At 36.9% G+C, this 22,011-nt stretch overlaps 1 protein-coding gene across 1 annotated transcript in view; it reads right to left on the bottom strand.

Annotated features, from left to right (window-relative positions):
* The window catches only part of LOC134751864 (protein stum), an 82,412-nt gene that overhangs the window by 51,570 nt on the left and 8,831 nt on the right, over positions 1-22,011 (bottom strand). Inside the window, exon 2 of the mRNA XM_063687382.1 lies at positions 13,060-13,673. Within this exon, the coding sequence (XP_063543452.1) occupies positions 13,060-13,649 (590 nt within the window). The 5' untranslated portion in view covers positions 13,650-13,673. The remainder of the gene's footprint in view (positions 1-13,059; positions 13,674-22,011) is intronic.

The raw sequence follows: 22,011 nt of genomic DNA, 5'->3' as shown, positions 1-22,011 counted from the left end.
CATTAGTCCAAGAACTGTGTTTCTTAAATTATGGTGATTCAGGAGACGTGAGCAGGATCAACAGGGGTATTCAGTGAATAACAAGCGACTCGTACCGGTATTAGTGATTTAAACTTATTTTTTAATACAGTTGGTCAAAAAGTGCTATTTTTCGTGGCTGTTTAGCGTGCGGAAAGTTGGTTTTCGCGAACTAGTGCTTTTTACTTTTCCAATTTTTTAAAATTTTTACTTGTTCCAATTCATGACTACTTATTGATGAGTGTTAATATTAGTTTCCTATAAACGTCGTAAGCAACATAAAAACCTACTGTTAATGTAAGAATACGAAAAATATGCATATTTCATATTTAATTACTTACCTCTTCATCATTATAAGTATTATAACACGTTTATTTTTTAATGTTGAAGAACCGTTCTTAATAAGTTGTCTGAATGGAACGGAACGCCTGTCAAAGAAGAGGCGTATTTTCTTACTGCAAGAATGTTTTAAGTTTCCAAAGGCAACATACGATATTGTTTTTATAAATATACGATACAAAAATAATCGTAAATAATGATATTTAGGTAATAATAGTACAATGTTTTAATATTTACAGTTGTTTCTGTCTTATAGAACATGTATTTGAAAAAAAAAAACTTTCATTGAAGTGGGTTCAATAAAAATCTATTCTAGTCGAATAAAAAGCTAGAAAAACACCTCTTCATAATGTCAATGTCAATGATATCACAGAATTAATAATATAAAAGTTTCGAATTCCATTCCTTACTTGTTGCTTTTCTTATTTTTTCGCAGCTGTATTAAAAAACGTCGTTCGATACACGTGCGGAAATGTCATTCTTCACTCGTCCCGAGTCTTGCCACTCGCCTACGGCTCGTGGCAAGATATCTCGGTACTCGTGAAGTAATGACATACTTTTCGCACAAGCATCGAAATGTACTATTTTTTGTTGTGTTAAAAAAGAGGTTATATTTATTTACTACATGCATTGTACTCTACAATTACCGATACTCTTCGCTTTATCCGTGACAGGTATCAAATTAAATGTCATCAGTTTGGTTACTTTTGAAAAATCGTATCTCACTCAAGTGAGGCAATTTTTTTCCTCGTACTGTCTAACTAACCTCTCCTATTTGACGCTTTAACTTCCTGAACCGATTTAGATGAATTATAGTATAGACTATTTTTATGATATAAAAGGCAAATGAGCAGACACGGCCTGATGGTGAGCAACAACCGTTGTCCATGGACACCTCTACAACATCGGAGTTGCGTTGCAAAGCAAAGAAACAGAACATTAAGTGCGTAACACGAGTTGGCCGATCGAAGTTTTCTACAGTTGGCGTCAGCATAGGTTTTTCTTGAATCCTATAAATAATGTTAATTCTTGTTTTATTTTTCATTTTATGACCCGGCTAGCCCTTAAAGTAAAATGCTATAGAACAAAACTATGCTGGCGCCATCTATAAAAACTTTTGACAGTTGCCAACCCCATTGCCTGAACTAACGTCATCTTAAACAACTAGAGCAAGCATATTACAGGTTATAACACAGTTTCTTAACATTATTCCTAACCAGAAACACTATAAAAACTGTCTCGGTCACTTAAAGAGCTATTATTAAATAGTTAAATGAATATTTCTCCACACTAAACGGTCTGCTGCTTCCATTATGCCTTGTTACGGCAATAAGTACTAAATATCTATTAGTTTTAAGTGCAACTAGGGTGAGTTTTCAGTGGTTGTTGGTAAACCTTGGTTTTATTTGAATGATTTGAGGTGTTAAGTTTAAGGCGATCAACATAATGTGCTTAAAAACCTTTAAAATATTGAATAATCGAACTTAAACTATCGTGAGACATATTTCAAAATATTTAGATCAGAACGGTTTCACTCACATGTATTTTACACGACGTACAACCACCGCGGACACTCGTGCCTGAGGAAGGATTCCCAAAGAATCCGAAACATATCGCCAAAAGCAAAGATAGATATAACTCCGTAATAGATGGATACAGTCTAAGGAAAAAACGTGCCTCGAAAATCACGAAAATTTGATTCTCGATCAGAGGGCGCCACTAGTTTTGGCCTAGTCTCGTATAGAGGGCGTTGACGGCTTTGTTTGTTATTTATAATTTTAACGCATATCAATGTAAGAACATGGGTCAAAATCATATAAAAATAATTAATGCAAATAAAAAAATCATTTATCCATATTTAAATACATTTTAACGTATTTTTATAAATCTTCATTTTTAGTTTTAAAGTATGTCGATAGATGGCAGTGAATTTACAGCGGTTACAAAATTTACCATGACAGTACCGCTCTATCTAATTATATCCTCATTGGCCAAAAGCGACTAAAAATACAAGTGAGTGAAACCGTTCTGATCTAAATATATTGAATAATCATTTATCAGTAATCAGATTTGCTATGAATTATGATTCATTGTTAACAATAAAGATACTTTTAAAATAACTATAAATATGTTAGGTATGCTTTTTTCTGAATCTGACAGATCAGAATCTGATAGAGAGAAGGTCAGCTGGACAGACACAGAATCAAAGTTGGAACATAATATCTCAAATTGATTTGACGCTACTCGTAATGCATCGTATTAGCACCAATTGGAGTCAGTTATACAAATAATAATAAAATACTTTATTGTGCACTACAAAGAAAAATACATGTTACAAACAAAGACAGGACATAAGTGAGTAGGTAACAACAGGCGGACTTATCGCTAAAAAGCGATCTCTTCCAGACAACCTTCAGATAGCGATTCAGTGGCTAGAAATAAGAAATAAGTTAATGGGCAGTGCAAAATAACAAAGGTGTAAAGTTTACAAATCAAATACCTAAGTATAAATAACAAACAATGAAAAATAAACTACATAAACTACATATATTATTTAAGCAACAATAATACACTACATAAACCTACACAAAATACATAAATACATAATGAGAATTCAAGCAAGAGAAGAATAACGACCAGGTAGCGTGAACAAAAAGAAAAATATATATGTGTAAGTGAAAGGACCAAGACTAAGAAAGAGATTTTAAATAGTGTTCTTTTAGAAGTTTTTTAAAAATGGGTAGGGATTGAGCACGTCTTATATCAATGGGCAAAGCATTCCACAATCTTACAGACTGGAAAGTGAAGGATTTGTTGTAAAACTTACTAGATGACCGAGGGGGAGCAAGAAGGCGATTCTGAGAACACCTAACAGACAAAAGAAATCTAAACCGTTTTTTAAGGTATTCAGGAGTATTTGGAATAAATAAAGTACACACATACATATACATACATATAATCACGCCTATTTCCCGGAGGGTAGGCAGGGGGTAGGCAGTTATACCACAGATTAATAAATAGTTACTAGAATGATAAAAGATGCACTGCGATTGATGTCAAAATCAGATCATATTGAATGGTTAGGATTCCGCCTTTATTAGTCACTTATTTAACAAATACCTTCAGAAAACTTACTACTATCATGATTTTATCATACTAAAGTAGAAATGGCAACAAAGTATCAATGCGGTATTGCGGTAATTTCATCGCTATGAAAATTATATAATGTGCTAAGTTTTTCAAGATAATGAGGTAGGTAATACGGTAACTCCATGAGGTAGAGTCACGTGCTACGCTGGTATTATTAAGTAATTGAGCTTGCTTTAGATTAAAAAAAACAAGACTTTTTGTTGTGAACGTGACACGAATCCATCGTATGTAAATGAAACAATTGCAAATTTGTCTTATTTTTTACTTTTTGGTGAGGACGAATTTTTCTACAATCATGGTCGCCCTACATCACCTAATTAATAAAGATAAAACCTCTTTAAAAATCGTTATGACAACGCTTTGAGTACAGTGACGTACCCTAAAAAACCTCGACCATAATCATCCCAAAAAGATATCCTTGTTTAAGTTATTATAGCAACTATCTCATAAAAACCTAACCACTATTTAATAATACGGAATCAAAGAATGGCGGCTTTTTGCAAATGTTTTTGTCACCTGATTATTGGCATTACACGGCAATTGCCAAGGTCTCCTAAAAAACGAAAACAAACTACAAACTATAGAAACAAAGGATGACATTACACTTTTTTTACTAAGAATGACAGTAGACATTTGTGGTATTTTCTATAAAAAGGGACCTTATTGTCGATGGCGCTTACGTCATTATTAACGATGCTCCGATTTAAATACAATGCCGCGTGACGCCGTGCGGCGTAAGCGCCATCGACAATAAGGTCCCTTTTCATAGAAAATGCGCCATTTTTTTAGTCTTGTGATTCGATGATCGCGTGTTTTCGAGCAGGACAAAGTTTACAGATTTTATCTAAATATTTAAAGGGATAAAAAGCTCTAGATTTACTCAATTATTGATCTCTTTTGACTCTTTTGTTTTGTAAAATCTTCGTAATTGTGAAATCAATAACAACAAAAAAAAATTTGACTCAATTTGATACTAAAAAAAAAAAAAACATTTATTTCGGACAATTCGGAATCCATATACAATTTACATATCAAATATTAAAATATTAAAATTACATTTAAAATTAGAATTAAAATTAAAATACAATCAACTCTCAAAGATTTAGATATAAAATTTAAAATTAGAATTAAAATTATAGCATTGTTTAAATTATAAAATCACAGTTAAAATAGAATTAAATTATTAAATATTTCACTTCGACTGTAGATATTTCAAATACCAAGAGAGTAACGAGCAACTACAGAAGGTTGTGCAGTTCATTGGGGACAAAGTTGTTGTTTAACCCTTCGTACCAAAGGCCGCGAAATACTAATTTCGAAATTTCGTCATCTGCCTCTTCATATCGCTTTTGCATATTTGAGCGATATAAATTAGGGAGAGAGACGATTTTGGTTTTTCGTAGTAGGGCCTCAGATACCAGAGCAAAATGAAAGATTCCAAAATTGACTCACAAGTGTAGCAAAAGTGGAATCTTGAGCGTAAAAAAAGTTTAAAGGAGGGTTAAACAAACTTTTCTACTGATTGGAACACACAATTTTTCACCACACCAACGCGACGCAAGGAAAATAATAGGTGTAAAACATTACAAATCAAATCCAAAAAATGCTATTAAATATTTATAGTTTAAAATAATCAATTAAAAGTCCATCCTACCAGCCAACGTGTTATTTGTTTGAAAAAAACCGGCCAAGTGCGAGTCGGACTCGCGCACGAAGGCTTCCGTACCATTATGCAAAAAACGGCAAAAAATCACGTTTGTTGTATACATATGTGGGATAACCGGCGAGCGTGTATGAGGAATGTTATGAAAGTGAAGGAAGCGAAAGAGGTATGTCAGGATCGTAGCAAGTGGAAATCCGTGGTCTCTGCCTACCCCTCCGGGAAATAGGCGTGATTATATGTATGTATGTATATATGGAAGCACCACTTAAATATTAGTTTTGTTCTGTTTTTAGTATTTGTTGTTATAGCGGCAACATAAATACATCATCTGTGAAAATTTCAACTGTCTAGCTATCACGGTTCATGAGATACAGCCATGGTGACAGACAGACAGACGGACGGACAGCGGAGTCTTAGTCTCAAAATATAGAGATTGTAACTGAGTTAAGACGAATGTTTGTACCTAACCTCTTATGTAATAAACAGTTTAATTATTTTTTTTAGTACTACGGTCCCGTTTTTACCCTTTGGGTACGAAACCTAAAGACAAAAGTCTGAAAAGCAACGAAATCTGCAAAAACACTTCTAAGTAGTTTTTTACAAGAATTTCAAGTAGGTACGTAACCTTTCAAAGTTGACTAGTTTTCAATAGAACCCTTATAAATTATAAAGAACCTTTATAATTAGGTACCTCGGAAGTGCGGAGGTCAATAAAGAATACAGCCACGCTCCGTTGATAACTAATAGTTTTTTACAGTTTGACCGAACGATGGGCGCTCTAAATCTCTGATTGTTATTGTGGTTGTGTACTTTATGGCATTGGGATGTGATATAATACGCTACTTGATTCCATAGAGTAACTTATACTAGAGCGGTACTGTCATAGTAAATTTTGTAACCCCAGTAAATTCACTGCCATCTGTCGACACACTTTAAAACTAAAAATGAAGTTTAATAAAAATACGATAAAATGTATTTAAATATGGATAAATGATTTTTTAAATTTGCATTAATTATTTTTATGATTTTGACCCATGTTCTTTCACTGATATGCGTTAAAATTGTTAAATAACAAACGAAACCGTCAACACCATCTATACGACAGTAGGCCAAAGCTAGTAGCGCCCTCTGAACGAGAATCAAATTTTCTTGATTTTCGAGGCACGTTTTTTCCTTAGACTGTATCCATCTATTACGGAGTTATATCTATCTTTGTTGCTACTTTGGCCCGTCTTGTATGGGTAATGTTGGCGTAGGTCATACGCCTGAAACTTACGTGCATTGTGCCAAGAATAGCAAAACCGGAAACCTTATTAAAAGTAGGTACATACTAGATCTTAAATGCGTTAATAAAATATTCTTGTAATTAAAACTACCCATTTCTTTCAATCGACAAACCACCAGTAAAACGTGGGCGGTAGTTTTGACGTGTTTCGTTTAAATATATTTGAAATGACGCCAAATTAATATGGAGTCAACGAACCGAAAATTATAGTCGTGCTATTAAAACTAAATAAGGCTGCTTCTAAAGTTCTAATATATTGAAATAAAATGCTTTCCGGTGCGGTAAACTTTCAAAACGCATAAAAATAAAAATGAATTTCAAATAGGTAGGAGATAGATATTAAAGAGTCACTATTTTTATTGCCAGAGCATTTATGTTCAAATCTAAAGCGAGTAATTTTAAAGATGTTATGCACACAATGACAGGAAACACATAACGATAACTTTAACAAAATCCTATATCCGCTGTTTTCTTTATCAAATAATGCTTTTTGAGATCTAATGACGAAATTATATAAATGTTTACTATATTTAAAGTCTCTATGATTTCTCCAGGATACAATCATCAGATCCTGACTGACACAGTGAAGATCCTTTCAAACAAAAAGTAATTATCCAAATTGGTCTAGATGTCTTCGTGAAATCGGAGAACACATATAAAAACATTGAGAACCTCCGTTGACATTTTGAAGTCGTTTAAAAAAAAACTTGTTGTGTTTATTTAGAATAGAATAGAATAGAATACATTTATTAACGTCACATGAAATAGGTTACATATAGGTTTTAATATGGTATTTTCGTTATAATTTTATTTCTTTGTTAGTGTAAGTACCTAGTAATTATTTTGTTTTTGTTTTCTCTGATGTGTTTGTAAATTTATATTGTGTGTAATTGCAGCTGCCAAATAAATTATTATCTATCTATATATAAAAGGAGCGGACGAAAAAAATTGTGTTGCGACTAAATGGTGAATGTCCCTCGTTTAAAGAAATAAAGTGATCGTATATCCACCACCTAGACCCGTATTTCACGGGCGGGAAACGCATGTTTCCTATAACATACATATCACATATACTATACACAGAAGCGCATACATTACTGAGGGTTCCGTAGCATTCACCTTTTTAGCCATGAGGATAGTGTACGTCGGACAAATGATCTACTCTTTATGATAAGTTGATAACAGAATTTTTACGGACACGGAATAAATTCAGATAATTGTTCACCTGTTTTTTGTTCGGAAAAATCTCTATGGTCACGGCATATCTAAATTTATTTAGACTAGCTTTTGCCCGCGACTTCATCTGCGTAGTTAGTAATTTTGGTAGCTTTTTATCGCGATTTCCCATACAAACTTCCACCCCCCTTTCCACCCCCTTAAAGGATGATTTCTGGGATAAAAACTACCCTATGTCCTTCCCCGGGACTCAAACTATTTCTATACCAAATTTCAACTAAATCGGTTCAGCGGTTTAAGCGTGAAGAGGTAACAGACAGACGGACACACTTTCGCATTTATATATAATATTAGTATGGATTCAGAGAAACCAGCTCGTATGTGGTGCACCTATGAAATGTCAACTACTACGAGTATTTTAGAATAACGTATTCTGTGACGTCACAATGAATTCATCTACCTTTAATGAGTTTTCACGGAATCATGCTTGATCTTGTTACTAATCCTTATTTCCGTAAATTCGACTTTACGACCGCTGTGAAACAGTTTAATTAACCTGCTTATAGTAAACGATAGTATTATATTTCATATCGCCGCTATACTTACTCAACCTCGTATCTACAACACTCATTTGATGACAAAAACACCCGTATTCCGAATGAAAGAAAAGCGACATTTCCATCAAATGAGATATGAGGTTGAGTAAGTATAGCGACGATATCTACTGACAACTAAAATATGCTAAAATACCTTCCTAACCTAACTGTGATGGAGATATTACATAATATAATATGTTATTTCAACAATTGGTAATACGCCTGCGTAAAAGAAAAATATTAGGTATGTTCGCAATCTTTTTATTGCGATTTCTTATGCAAACTTTCTACGTTTTACTACTTACTTATCACCGAAGAGATAAATGAAATTATTGCAGTTATTACTACTGATTTATCATTTTTGTACAATAATAGTTATTTACGATACAAGTGCGGAAAAGAGGAAATTCGAAACGAGTGGCGATAAATTAAAACACGACCGCAGGGAGTGTTTTAAATCGACACGAGTTGCGAATTACCTATTCGCACGTGTATCGTACAACGTTTTACAGTACATATGGCCCTTTAAACTTTCGACATATGCACGAAAAGTGCTCTTTACGCACTAGTGCGAGAAAGTAGCACCATATGTACTGTAAAATATTTTATATAGGTATGATATGGCGAGCGGCTACTTCCACATTAAAGTGAATTTAAATTTAAGTGATACTGCTCTGGACCGATCAAAGTGTCTTGTGTTGGAGGCCAAGACTCATTTTGGGTCATCGCACCAGCCAACTCAGCCAAATTAGTTAGTTAATTAAATTTAAGTAGTCAGTCTAAGCCAAGTCTAAGCTAACTTTGCCGACGTGAACAGAACAAAGTGACGAGTTTCATTGTAAACGACATATTTTCATAGCAAATTGACATTAATGATGATATTGCCAAAATTTGTCACTGCAAATACCATGCAAAGTTAGCTTGGTGCAACTTTAGGGGGGCTAGTCAAGAATGTTAAGATGACAATCGTTCGCAGGGAAACGAAACGAAACGCTATCTTCTCTATCGCGAATATGGAAGTGATAGAGATACAATAGAATTTAGCGTGGGAGTTGAAACTATAGGTCCATGGGGTCCCAGCGCGCACAAGTTGTTTGCAGAAATCGCGAAGCGTCTGGTTGACGTAATTGGTGACCGAAGAGCTGGCGGCTTCCTCGCACAACGTATCAGCATTGCGATACAGCGAGGAAATGCCGACAGCATCCTTGTTACAATGCCTCTAGGGCCTATTTTAGATTTAAGCTAGTTATTAATTTCGTTTACGTAGTACCACTGTATATATCTTGTATGTAAATAAAGAGCTTAATTGTTATAGCGTTTGGTTTCGTTTTCTGCAAACGATTGTCTTCTTAGCTAACCCCCAGGTTGTTTTCGAATGTACAGAACCTTAAAAACCGATTTAAACTATACCAGACATCAGGAAATATCGTAACCTCGAGTTACATCACAGTATGAATAAACATCAACCAAAATAACTGAAATTGCATAAATGTACAGACAGCATGGATACTACGCGTCAAAAGTATCTAGTTAGACCAAGCTAATTACTGACTATATTATACTGACTGACTCAATGCCAGTCAATGCTATATTTATTAAAATAAGAGATCATAAAAATTTACATTCGCGTAATTAATTTAGCCATTTTACGCCTATTTTTGATGCTACTAGTTCAAAGTCGCACTTTATTGTTTAATGTTTCAGATTGCAATTTTTGGCATTCCAATTTTTACCATTTAATTTTTTCATCATTAGCTTCCTTTCCCGAAAGCATTTCTAACCATTCGCATAATCGCATATTTTTCCCATTAATTTAATTTTCCAGTAGCTTATTTTCCTGTTACGTTTTCTAACCATTCGCATAATTTAGATATGTATATACGAGCCACTAATTAAAATGTAACTTTTGTTTGTAAATCAGTATCGTACAATAAAATAAGTAGGTTCTGGCGATGGCGCACTATTTTGCTCGCAGTTCACCTAACACACTCCTCGCTTCGCTCGTCGTCGCACCTATCTATTTTCTGTCTTCCGTGATTGTAAACAAATGAAAACCTAACAGGAAAATAAGATATTGGAAAATAATAAAAAATGGGAAACAACCTACAACTCCCAAAATCACTGTACATGAAAGACAAACCGAACTGAGTCATGAAATTATGATTGTTTTAAACAACGAATAATCATCAACATATTGTAATGCCGGATGTTTCTTATTATCAAACAAAAAGTCGCAAGATGTTGTCATTAGATTTAACTACATGCTTTGTTAAGGATGACACGCGCTAGAACGATCCGGGCCCGGGACCAGGCTTCCAACACTTTTTTTTCTATGAGGTGATCGGTGATCACGTGAAGCTTTTTAGGGTTCCGTACCCAAAGGGTAAAAACGGGACCCTATTACTAAGACTCCGCTGTCCGTCTGTCCGTCTGTCTTTCTGTCCATCTGTCTGTCAGCAGCAGTGTCTGTCACAGTTGAAATTTTGACACATGATGTATTTCTGTTGCCGCTATAACAACAATTACTAAAAAGTACGGAACCCTCGGTGGGCGAGTCCGACTCGCACTTGGCCGGTTTTTAAAGAAGTGTCGGCGGCCCTTAAATTATATTGCCTGAAATCGTAAACCAATTTTTTTATCGGGGCCCTACCACACATACAGGGTGATATTGTTATCTCTGACCATACTCTGAGATATGATCTGGATATGAAGGTCATACTGAACAACTTTTACTATGGGGCCAAGTCCGAAACCGCAAAAAGAAATCTGCTGTTCTATAGAAAACATTGAGTCTGATTCACCGAAATGTATGAGACTGCAGATTTTTTTCGCGACTTTCGGGTGGACCCCATATGCAAAAGTACGCAGTATAGTTATAAATATATCTATCCAGCTGAATATACATGTACCCAACCTGTCATGTGCCAAAATCATTATATCACTGGAAAACAAAAAATGTGTTATTGTTATTATTTATAAATGTTGCTGCACGTTTTCTAAAATAAATATTGAAAACCTGATTCCTTCAAATCTGAACATTCTTGGGCTCATTCTATTTACTCAGAATCGATAGCATTATATTATTTTCATTTGTACATATATGCGTGACGTAGTGGAATGTACAATTTCCATAAAAAGTTTTGGGACATTTTTTTATCATCAGGATTGAATATGCTAGAGATTCTGAGTTGAAAGAACCCAAAAACACCAGGATCTGGGAGCATCAGGTTTTCAATATTTATTTTAGAAAACGCCCAGCTATATGTTTCTTTTTATATACTACGCTCGTATTATTGATGTCACTATAAACTATTATATGATGTCACTGTAAATGTTTTACTGACTTGTGAAAGAGCCCTTGAGGCCTAATTAAAGTTTTTTTGTTTGTTGTTTTTAATATTGGAAGTTATTTATAATTAGGTATAATCTCGTAGAATTAATTATACTTAAAGTGGAAGTGAGATTCTATCTTTGCCTAATTATTACGGTCTAGTTAACAAAACCCAACAAAATAATTATGTGGTGTCTAGGCTAATGGTCTATCTCATGCACACAGTATTTAGACGATGGACCTAAGAACCTATATAATATATATTGCATTTCTTAATTAATTTCTTAATTAATTAGGAACAGTGTGATAAGGGAAAAGTGTGGACTGAGCGAAGATGTAGTGACAAAAATTGAGAAAGGTATGTTGAGATGGTTTGGACACGTGGAAAGAATGAGTGAAAGAAGGCTAACAAAGAGAGTGTATAAGGGAGAGGTGGAAACGGGAGTTGGAAGGGGCAGACCTCGGCGGACTTTCGCTGATCAGATCGGGGAAATCCTGAAGAAAGGCCAGGTCAAGAGCACCCTAAACCGGCGAGCGTGTATGAGGAATGTTATGAAAGTGAAGGAAGCGAAAGAGGTATGTCAGGATCGTAGCAAGTGGAAATCCGTAGTCTCTGCCTATCCCTCCGGGAAATAGGCGTGATTATATGTATGATTATATGTAATATGCATTTCTTATACACGGTGGCTAAAAAATAAGTGCATTCCCGTCGCCAGGGAGGTTTTGGAATTATACTGAGCAACGTTTATGGGATCAACCCCGAATTCTCGAAAAAAAATTTGGTGTTTCATACATTTTGGCTGGTCCATTTTCTATGGGAGGGTAAATATTTTTTTCGCGATTTCGTGGTTGGTCCCATAGTAAAAGTTGCGCAGTATAATGCCAAAACCTCCCTGGCAACGGGAATGCACTTTTTTTTTAGCCACCCTGTATAAATATGTAATTATTAATAAATCACATTACAATTTAAATTGGTCCCTTGATTACTGAGTTGAATTAGTTGAACCAAAAAACCGGCCAAGTGCGAGTCGGACTCGCGCACGAAGGGATCCGTACCATTACGCAAAAAACGACAAAAAATCACGTTTGTTGTATGGGAGCTTAAATATTTATTTTATTCTGTTTTAGTATTTGTTGTTATAGCGACAACAGAAATACATCATCTGTGAAAATCTCTACTGTCAGACGGTGACAGACGGACAGACAGACAGGCAGATATCGGAGTCTTAGTAATAGGGTCCCTAAAAACTACACCTATTTGAAATTAAAGAGACTTTGTTCACATTTTAAGCTGTGATTTTATATACTAAATACTTATAATTACCATTTTACTACCCAATGATTATTTAATAACGCTTTTTGAAATAAAATTCACATCTGAGATACAAACCAAGGTCGATGACAGTTCACCTTACACCCAAACTATATGAAAAATGGAAGTAAAAATATATCTAACTAAATAGGTTCAACCTAATAACCTAGTAATTAAAATAATACTCACGGATTTGCGGGCGCCGCCTTCACAGCCTCCCCGGGCAGCACTTTGAAGGCTTCATCCCTCTTGGCAGACCCCGGCGCACTTCTCACTTCAACCACCACTTTACCACTCCGCGGACTATCTAACACACTACTCGATTGTCTTGACGATAAATCAAAATATCTGTCCTGTGCGTGTATTAACTGTGTCACTGTAAATGCTGGCGATTCATCAGAGCTAGCCTTATCTATTTGTGGTCCGAATAGTCCATCGTCTAAGTTTCTAAAGAATCTATCGTTTTCTATATCTTTAGACGGAGACGCGTCTAAAGATTGTTTAATAGTTATATCTAGCGACCGCTCAGCGCTGAACGCGTAAGGCGTATTGGCTAGCTCCTCTTCAATACTGTTGTAGCGGCTTCGGAACAGTGACTGTGGTTCCCCTTCCACTTCGTATTTCCCTCCGAATAAGTCATACTGTTGGAATCGGGAGTTGATGGTGTCGAACTTGGGGTCGGTGAGGTCGGACCCGGACTCGGGTTTGGGGGTGGACGAGGGGCTCATGTTGATGTGTAGTATGCCGTGCTCGTCGGTGTATTTGAGTTTTAGGGCCATTTTATAGCAGCCGGGAAAGTTTATCTGGAAAAGAGAATAAATAATTAGTTTAACTATATTCTGTTTTTTTATTCCGTAGACTAAAATTACATTTCATGTGGTACTAAGAAATGTCATGTCTTACACATGAAAATTCATTTTAGTCTACGAAATAAAAAAACAGACTTTTATGAAAAAAATTAATAAAAAACTTTTTTTTTGCTCTGGTTCGATTGCCCCGGCCTTTGGTCACGTTTCTTTATTTATGACATCTAAAAGCTTCACAGCTGAAATGTTGAAAAATACCTACTTGTAAATGCTTCTGTTATTCATCTACCATCAGTCAACAAAAGTTCAAAATGAACTAACCATAACTTTATTGTTAAGAGATTATTCTCTTCAGAAACCTATCTCTAACACTGACTGTTAGAGTCTATTCGGAAAGAGAAGAATGTATTGGGCCGATTTGGGAATATACATTCTACGACTATTCTCTTAATTTCTGCACAAACTATCAGTGCGTATCTTCTAGCCGCCTAGATAGGTTTCTGCTTAAAAAGGTCTCTTATTCCATTCAATTTTGAATTTTAATTCTGACAGATTAAAGTCGCTTTTGTCTTGGCAAGTTTTGACGTGCAGACGGCTAAGGGGAAGTTGTTAAATATGAAAATGTAGTTTACTGTTCGTTTTTTTTGTGCATGTTTTGTATAATGTTCACTTGTTCAAATTTTTTTTCTGGTAGTTGTGGCAATAAAACATTTTTTTTAATCTCACCCTCTTGGTTACTTCTGCTTAGCTGCTGACTGTAAGTATGTAGAGTTTAGACCAAGATAAGTCTGCAACGATTTTGATAGCACACGCAGTGCAAGTGTTATTTATACGTCATAATTTCATAGAAGTTTGACGTTTAAAATAACACTTGCACTGCGTGTGCTATCAAAATAGTTGCACTTATCTTGGTCGAACTCTACCTACTTATGTAACACTTTAAACTCTCGCGTTTTGTACATACGAGTATATTTAATTACATATTTTTACGAATTTTTCTGGGACGTCGGTCTTTCCGTGGACCGTGACCACAGCTGATGGAATTCAGCTGAAACGTCGGAATTTAAGGTAAAAACATCGCGCGCATATTACATCGCGGTAGACCCGTTCGTATAATCAAAGATAGATATAACTCCGTAATAGATGGATACAGTCTAAGGAAAAAACGTGCCTCGAAAATCAAGAAAAATTGATTCTCGATCAGAGGGCGCTACTAGCTTTGGCCTACTGTCGTATAGATGGCGTTGACGGTTTCGTTTGTTATTTAACAATTTTAACGCATATCAGTGAAAGAACATGGGTCAAAATCATAAAAATAATTAATGCAAATAAAAAAAAACATTTATCCATATTTAAATACATTTTATCGTATTTTTATAAATATTTATTTTTAGTTTTAAAGTGTGTCGACAGATGGCAGTGAATTTACTGGGGTTACAAAATTTACTATGACAGTACCGCTCTAGTATAAGTTACTCTATGGTATAATTAAATATATCTACCTACTTATGGTACGTATACGTATTGAGGAACGTAGTAATTGGAGTTATTTGTGTCGTTTCAAGCAAAAGGTACCACATTGTCGCTTCCCATTAGGACGCTCTAACAGGTTATTCGTATAAAGATACAAGCAAATTTCGTCCTTATGGTAAGCGACAATGTGGTACCTTTTTGTTGAAACGTCACATTTTTTTATTGATTTCCATTTACCTATGGAGACAAATTACAAGTCTAAATCAATCGACATGTAGTGGCTAGATTAAACGTTAAAGTTAGCGTTTATTTATTATCTTTCTTTATTTCGTTTAATTGGGTTAACTACATCTAATTGGGCTGTTATCGTCATTAGTAAGCAAGTATGTAGGTATGATATAAGATATTGAAGTATAATAATTAACTAGTAGTTTTGTTAGAGCTAACAAAGCTATGCTATTAAAGCTATTATACAGCTCTGTATAATTATATAATTGTCGAGGCATTTTGAAAAAATCACAAAAACTGAATTGGCATAAAAATCTGTATAATAATTATCGAACGTGCTTAGTGCTTACAATATTTCACGAGAATTGGTTTCTGGAGAACATCCGGACCACTTCACAGACAAAAGAAAACATTTTGCCTAAGCCAACCAGACCAACCAGAGACCTAACATGTGGCGTAGCGTCTTTTATATCCGGATGTCACGGGATCGAACCCCAGTTCGTACCAATGATAGGATGAAGATAGTTTATTATTCAAGTAGGCATAACAATGTGAATAAGAACGTCAAATAAAGCTTCACCGGCTGACGGCTCTATATGAGTTTTTCGGAACTCACCATGCATGAATTTGCCGGTCGCTTTTCGTTCAAGAAACTCAAAGGGGGTCAGCTCACGTATTGTAATAGCCTGGTGAAGAGCTTACTATTGTTAGCAACACTGTTTGTAAGGATCATTATTTATTAATAGCTTATATTTTGATCGTTCTTACTTTTACGATTAGCTTAAAAAAGAGTATCAGTTGACCTTTACTTGTCACTGGTTCCCGCCATCTTGAATTGTTATTAAAAGGCGGGTACACGGTGACAAGGGGCAGTTCGTGTACAGACGAGTTACAGTGTAGACGTCTTGGAATATTTATTGTAAATTGGTTGTTATTATATTGGTAGCGAACGAATAAAGTTAAAATATTGGTACAAGTATTAGTTTTCATCATCAACCCGGTGGTAACCTAACACTATAGAAATGGTCCTATGAAGTAAGGTCTTCAGGAACTCAAAGGTGTATACCTATGAAGTCCTCAGCTCACTTTGCCAGCATGGGGACTGTAGCCCGATCCCTCAAGTGCTTGAGAGAAAGCCAGTACCATAGAGTAACTTACACTCTCCAAGAACTCTATTAGGTATAATATTGTCTTCGGTTACTGCGATAGTTACTCATGAAATAAAACTATGAAAACGGATAGTTGTATACATTCGTAAGGCTAGTAATACGTTACTAGCCTTATGAACCAATTTTGTATGTACAATCACTAACCAACCTTAAAGTTTATAGTTTATGGTTCATTATTTTTTGTATGTGGGTATTTTAGCACTTTGTAGTTTTTCCTCAGCCACCCGTTGACCACGAACGCTGTAAAGGATTCGAAACATCGGGATGTATTATAAATTCAATATACGCGATAGTTTTCATAGTTTTATTTATATTAGGTATGTTTAAAAAACCTATACTATCCTACGGCATAATCACCCCATAGAGCTGAAGCGAAAAAAAATCATCCATAAATACCTATAGAATACCTACCCTATTTTTTTTTCTAGCTATGTTTTATTAATATGATTTTGCAATGTGCAATATGACTTGACGGATACCGTGACATGTGCACAAGAATGACAATAGCTCACCTAAATTACGAAATCTTCCGTCAGTTAAAAATTAGTCAGGCAACTGACTGAGGCAACCCATACCCATTCTACGATAGCTTCCACACTTGTCAACAACAATAGAATGGGATTATCTTGAGATCTATCTCGAGGTACTTATGTCGTCTGCATAATCACCGAAGGGGGTCACGAACATATCACGACAGATCACTGGAGGAGGGGCGGGGTATAAGGAGACCTCACGTGTATTTTTCTACAGTGAACGAAACTAAAAAAAAACTGGCCAAGTGCGAGTCGGACTCGCGCACGAAGGGTTCCGTACCATTACGAAAAAACAGCAAAAAAAATCACGTTTGTTGTATGGGAGCCCCATTTAAATATTTATATTATTCTGTTTTTAGTATTTGTTGTTATAGCGGCAACAGAAATACATCATCTGTGAAAATTTCAACTGTCTAGCGGCTAGTAAAATTAATTATAAGGAATTCGGCAAAATTTTATGTTCACTTGTTTATCAAAAACATGTCTTTTTGAAATAATTTAAAGTCTAATCTGCCCACTGATGAGAATTAAAGGGCTGCAGTATTTTGACTGTACAAAGGTAGCATAATCATTAGTCTCTTAATTGGTGACTTGTATGAAAGATTGGATGAGATATAAGCTGTCTTATATTTATTTATAGAATTTAATTTTTTAATTAAAAAGTTAAAATATTTTTAAAAGACGAGAAGACCCTATAGAGTTTTATATATGTTATTGATTAAGAATTTTTTTATTAATGTAAGATTTTAATTAGTGAATATATTTTATTGGGGTGATAGAAAAATAAAATTAACTTTTTTTTAATTATATATATATATATATATAACATAAATAAATGAGTAAATGATCCATAAATTATGATTAAAAGATTAAATTACCTTAGGGATAACAGCGTAATTTTTTTTTTTAGTTCAAATAAAAAAAAAAGTTTGCGACCTCGATGTTGGATTAAGATAAAATTTAAATGCAAAAGTTTAAAATTTTGATCTGTTCGATCATTAAAATCTTACATGATCTGAGTTCAAACCGGTTCATGAGATACAGCCTGGTGACAGTGGTGACAGACAGACGGACAGATACGGACAGCGGAGTCTTAGTAATAGGGTCTCGTTTTTACCCTTTGGGTACGGAACCCTAAAAAACTACCACATGAGTAGGTTACTTTAGGTAAGGTAGATAGGTACTTTTACGAAAATAGAAAAATAAACAAGATTTACAAAAAAATACACGAGAGGTTGTGTAGAGGAGGGGGAGGGGTAGACAAAAACCTCACCAAATATCACCAAAGGGGGGTCAAAAAGTAGCCGAAAAAACCTCGCGTGATTTATGCACAAGCTGTACTGTACTTTTGACATCTTCATACCAAATTGTCCTACGAGCACCGTAATTCGTAACTTATGGTAGGTACCTAAATGTGTGAAGTTGCGCGCGCGTCGATTAGAGCGCGCATGCGCCGTGGCCTGCGCACACTTGCCCAACTTCCGCCCACTTGAGATGTACTAAGCTGCATCAGAGTGCTGCTATTCAGAAATGGGGCTTTGGATTGTCCTCAGCTGTTGCGGACAATTAATTTACCAGTACCCAGACAGCATGCTCGACCCACTAATTTTAGGCCATTCACAACTAGCACGTATGGTATGGTATGGTATGGTATGGTATGGTATGGTATGGTATGGTAGCACGTATATGTATGGTAGCGAAAGTTGGGTATGGCAGAAGAGGCATCAAAGCCAAGTCAATGCAGTGGAAATGAGAGCGTTGAGAAGTGTATGTGGGGTGAGATTACAAGATAGAATTAGGAACAGTGTGATAAGGGAAAAGTGTGGACTGAGCGAAGATGTAGTGACAAAAATTGAGAAAGGTATGTTGAGATGGTTTGGACACTTGGAAAGAATGAGTGAAAGGAGGCTAACAAAGAGAGTATATAAGGGAGAGGTAGAAACGGGAGTTGGAAGGGGCAGACCTCGGCGGACTTTCTCTGATCAGATCGGGGAAATCCTGAAGAAAGGCCAGGTCAAGAGCACCCTAAACCGGCGAGCGTGTATGAGGAATGTTATGAAAGTGAAGGAAGCGAAAGAGGTATGTCAGGATCGTAGCAAGTGGAAATCCGGGGTCTCTGCCTACCCCTCCGGGAAATAGGCGTGATTATATGTATGTATGTATGTACAACTAGCACAACAGCCTGCTCAAGGAAACTAAGATTGACATACTAAAAGGTGTGCAGAAAATCATACGTCTCTGCACTAGAGCATTTTACGTTCCAAGTACGATTTTTTTTGAAAAGTAGAGTGTTTAGTTCGGGTGAAAGGCATCATTTCAGCCTCTGACTATTGGTGCTCTCACTGCGTTCGAGCGCCAAACAACCTCGGCAGGAATGAGTGCCTTTTATCCCTTGGTTAACAATCTACCTATACTATTGTAATTGTAAAAGAAGCTTAGCTTCTTTAGACAAAACCTACTGTCTTTGGAATGCGATGTGGTTGCAGTAACTGAGTCGTTCCTTACTGATGCTGTCAACGATGCTGAGCTCATGTGCGGCGGGTGGAGTGTGTTGCGCCGGGACCGCGCCACGGGCGCGCGCGGCGGCGGCGTGCTCCTCGCTGCGCGACCAGGAGTCCTTCTCCAGCGATGTCGAGACTTCGAAACCCCAAGCGGAGAGGATTTATGGGCTTCGTGTGTTATTGACCAAGTTACATTCTATTTGTGCGCGGTGTACATTCCTCCTAACGCAAACGATGAAACTTATTTGAGATGGTTCCAGAAAGTAGAGTCAGTGGTTGAGACATTAAAGTCTGTAGTGCTGGTAGTCGGTGACTTAAACTTGAATCCGGCATATACATCCCAAAATGTCTTAACTTACTATTGTTATTTTTTAGCGGTATGCGGTTTAAAAGAGACGAATGAGGTGATGAATGCATATGGCGGCAAGTTAGATGTTGTGCTGGTGTCGGAGACCATCTCGAGTACCGTGAGTGAGTTGTCGGGAGGTGGTCTGGTTCCGAGATCTGACGCGTATCACCCTCCTTTGGAGATTTCAATTCCAACAAACAGTTTGACGCGCCGTCCCTCGACTGAAAGATTAGCTCCGAGTAATGTAGAAATGGAGCGGGACTGGAACTTCGCTAAAGGTAATTACGAGCTCATATACAAATTAGTCTCGGAGGTGAACTGGCAGGAAGTTCTCAGTGCTGGGAATGTCGACGGTGCTGTAAATAGCTTTTACCAAATATTGTACGGAATCTTTGACACTTGCGTTCCTAAACGAAGTCGTCCGAGAAAGCCTAGTAGACGATATCCTGTTTGGTTCACCGCAGACCTCATTAATGACCTGAGGCTAAAAAGTGACCTGCACCGAGAATGGAAACGCACGAATAACAAAGAGTCTTATAACCTGTTCGCAAAATTGAGGTCTGAGTTGAAAGGACGAATAGCCTCAGCCTACGACGACTACATCGGTAGAATTCAGACCAAGGTAAAGGATAATCCGAGGGCGTTTTGGCAGCACTTGGACAGCCTGAAGTCGACGGGAGGGTTCGCTAGTAGTGTGAAGTTAGATGGAAAGCTGTTTACTGGAGCTGAGGTAGCTGATGCGTTTGCGAGCTATTTCTCTGGGGTATTTTTGCCTGACACCCCGCTTCTGGATCCTAACGTACGGGGAACTGAGTATGTTAACCGTAGTGCCAACTACATCCATATAGATGCAGTATCGATGGAACAGGTTGTATCGGGGATAAATCGTCTTAAATCCAAGTGTGCGGTGGGCCCGGACAACTTGCCAGCGTACGTTGTAAAGGGATGTATGGATTACCTTAAAGTCCCTTTACACTTCATCTTTAATTTGGCACTTTGTACTGGGTCATACCCTCTTCGCTGGAAACTCTCGAGGGTGAGACCTATACCAAAGGCAAATGACGCCACAATCGTGGAAAACTATAGGCCCATTGCCGTCCTTTCCACTCTGGCCAAGCTCTTTGAGTCAATAGTCCACCGAACTCTATGCGCACAGGTAAAGCCATTTTTATGTGACGCACAACATGGATTCAGACATAGTCGCTCGGTTAACACCAACCTATTAATTTTGGCTGATAGCATATCTGAGCACCTGGATAGAGGTATCCAAGTCGATGTCCTTTATTTTGATTTCAGTAAGGCTTTCGATCGCGTGGATAACGATGTGTTGTTGGCGAAACTGGATCGGATTGGCTTTTCTCCCGCATTGTTGTCATTTTTCGCTAGTTATCTACGCGATCGGCAGCAGTATGTCAAGCATGGATGCTTTGTCTCGGCCCCTTATCATACCCGGTCTGGGGTCAGTCAAGGCTCCATATTAGGTCCTTTCTTATTTGGGATCATGGTAAACGACCTCAGGTCAGTCCTTCAATCGGCTCAGTGTCTCCTATATGCAGATGACCTTAAGTTGGTATATGGAGTGGAGCAGAGTACTGACTGTGAGTCGTTACAAAGGGACATCGACTCGGTTTTTCTCTGGAGCACCGAAAACAAGTTGCTGTTCAACCCGGCTAAATGTTGCGTCTGCACTTTCAGCCGTGCTCATATGCCGTTGCATGCACAATATGTGCTGGGGTCCGAGCCTATAAACCGCGTGTGCTCTATTAAAGATCTGGGTGTGGTCTTCGATACGCGGCTTACTTTCCACGAGCATATCTCGACGCTTGCTAGCGACTGCTTTCGAAGACTGGGCTTCGTTGTACGCAACCTTCGTCAATTTAACGATCCTGTTGCGATCAGGCTTGTCTATAATGCACTAGTAAGAAGCAAGCTTGAGACATCATCGATCGTTTGGCATCCCTACGAATCTACCTACAGTTTGCTTCTTGAAAAGGTACAAAAAGCCTTTTTAAGGTTTTTATACAAAAAAATGTTTAGCTATTACCCGTTTCTCTATCCGACGAAGTATCTCCTTGGGGCCTT

Source organism: Cydia strobilella, chromosome 23, assembly GCF_947568885.1.
Source record: "Cydia strobilella chromosome 23, ilCydStro3.1, whole genome shotgun sequence".
Taxonomy (NCBI): Eukaryota; Metazoa; Arthropoda; class Insecta; order Lepidoptera; family Tortricidae; genus Cydia; species Cydia strobilella.
The sequence above is the reverse complement of the archived record's forward strand: the minus strand, read 5'-3'. Positions and strand labels throughout refer to the sequence as shown.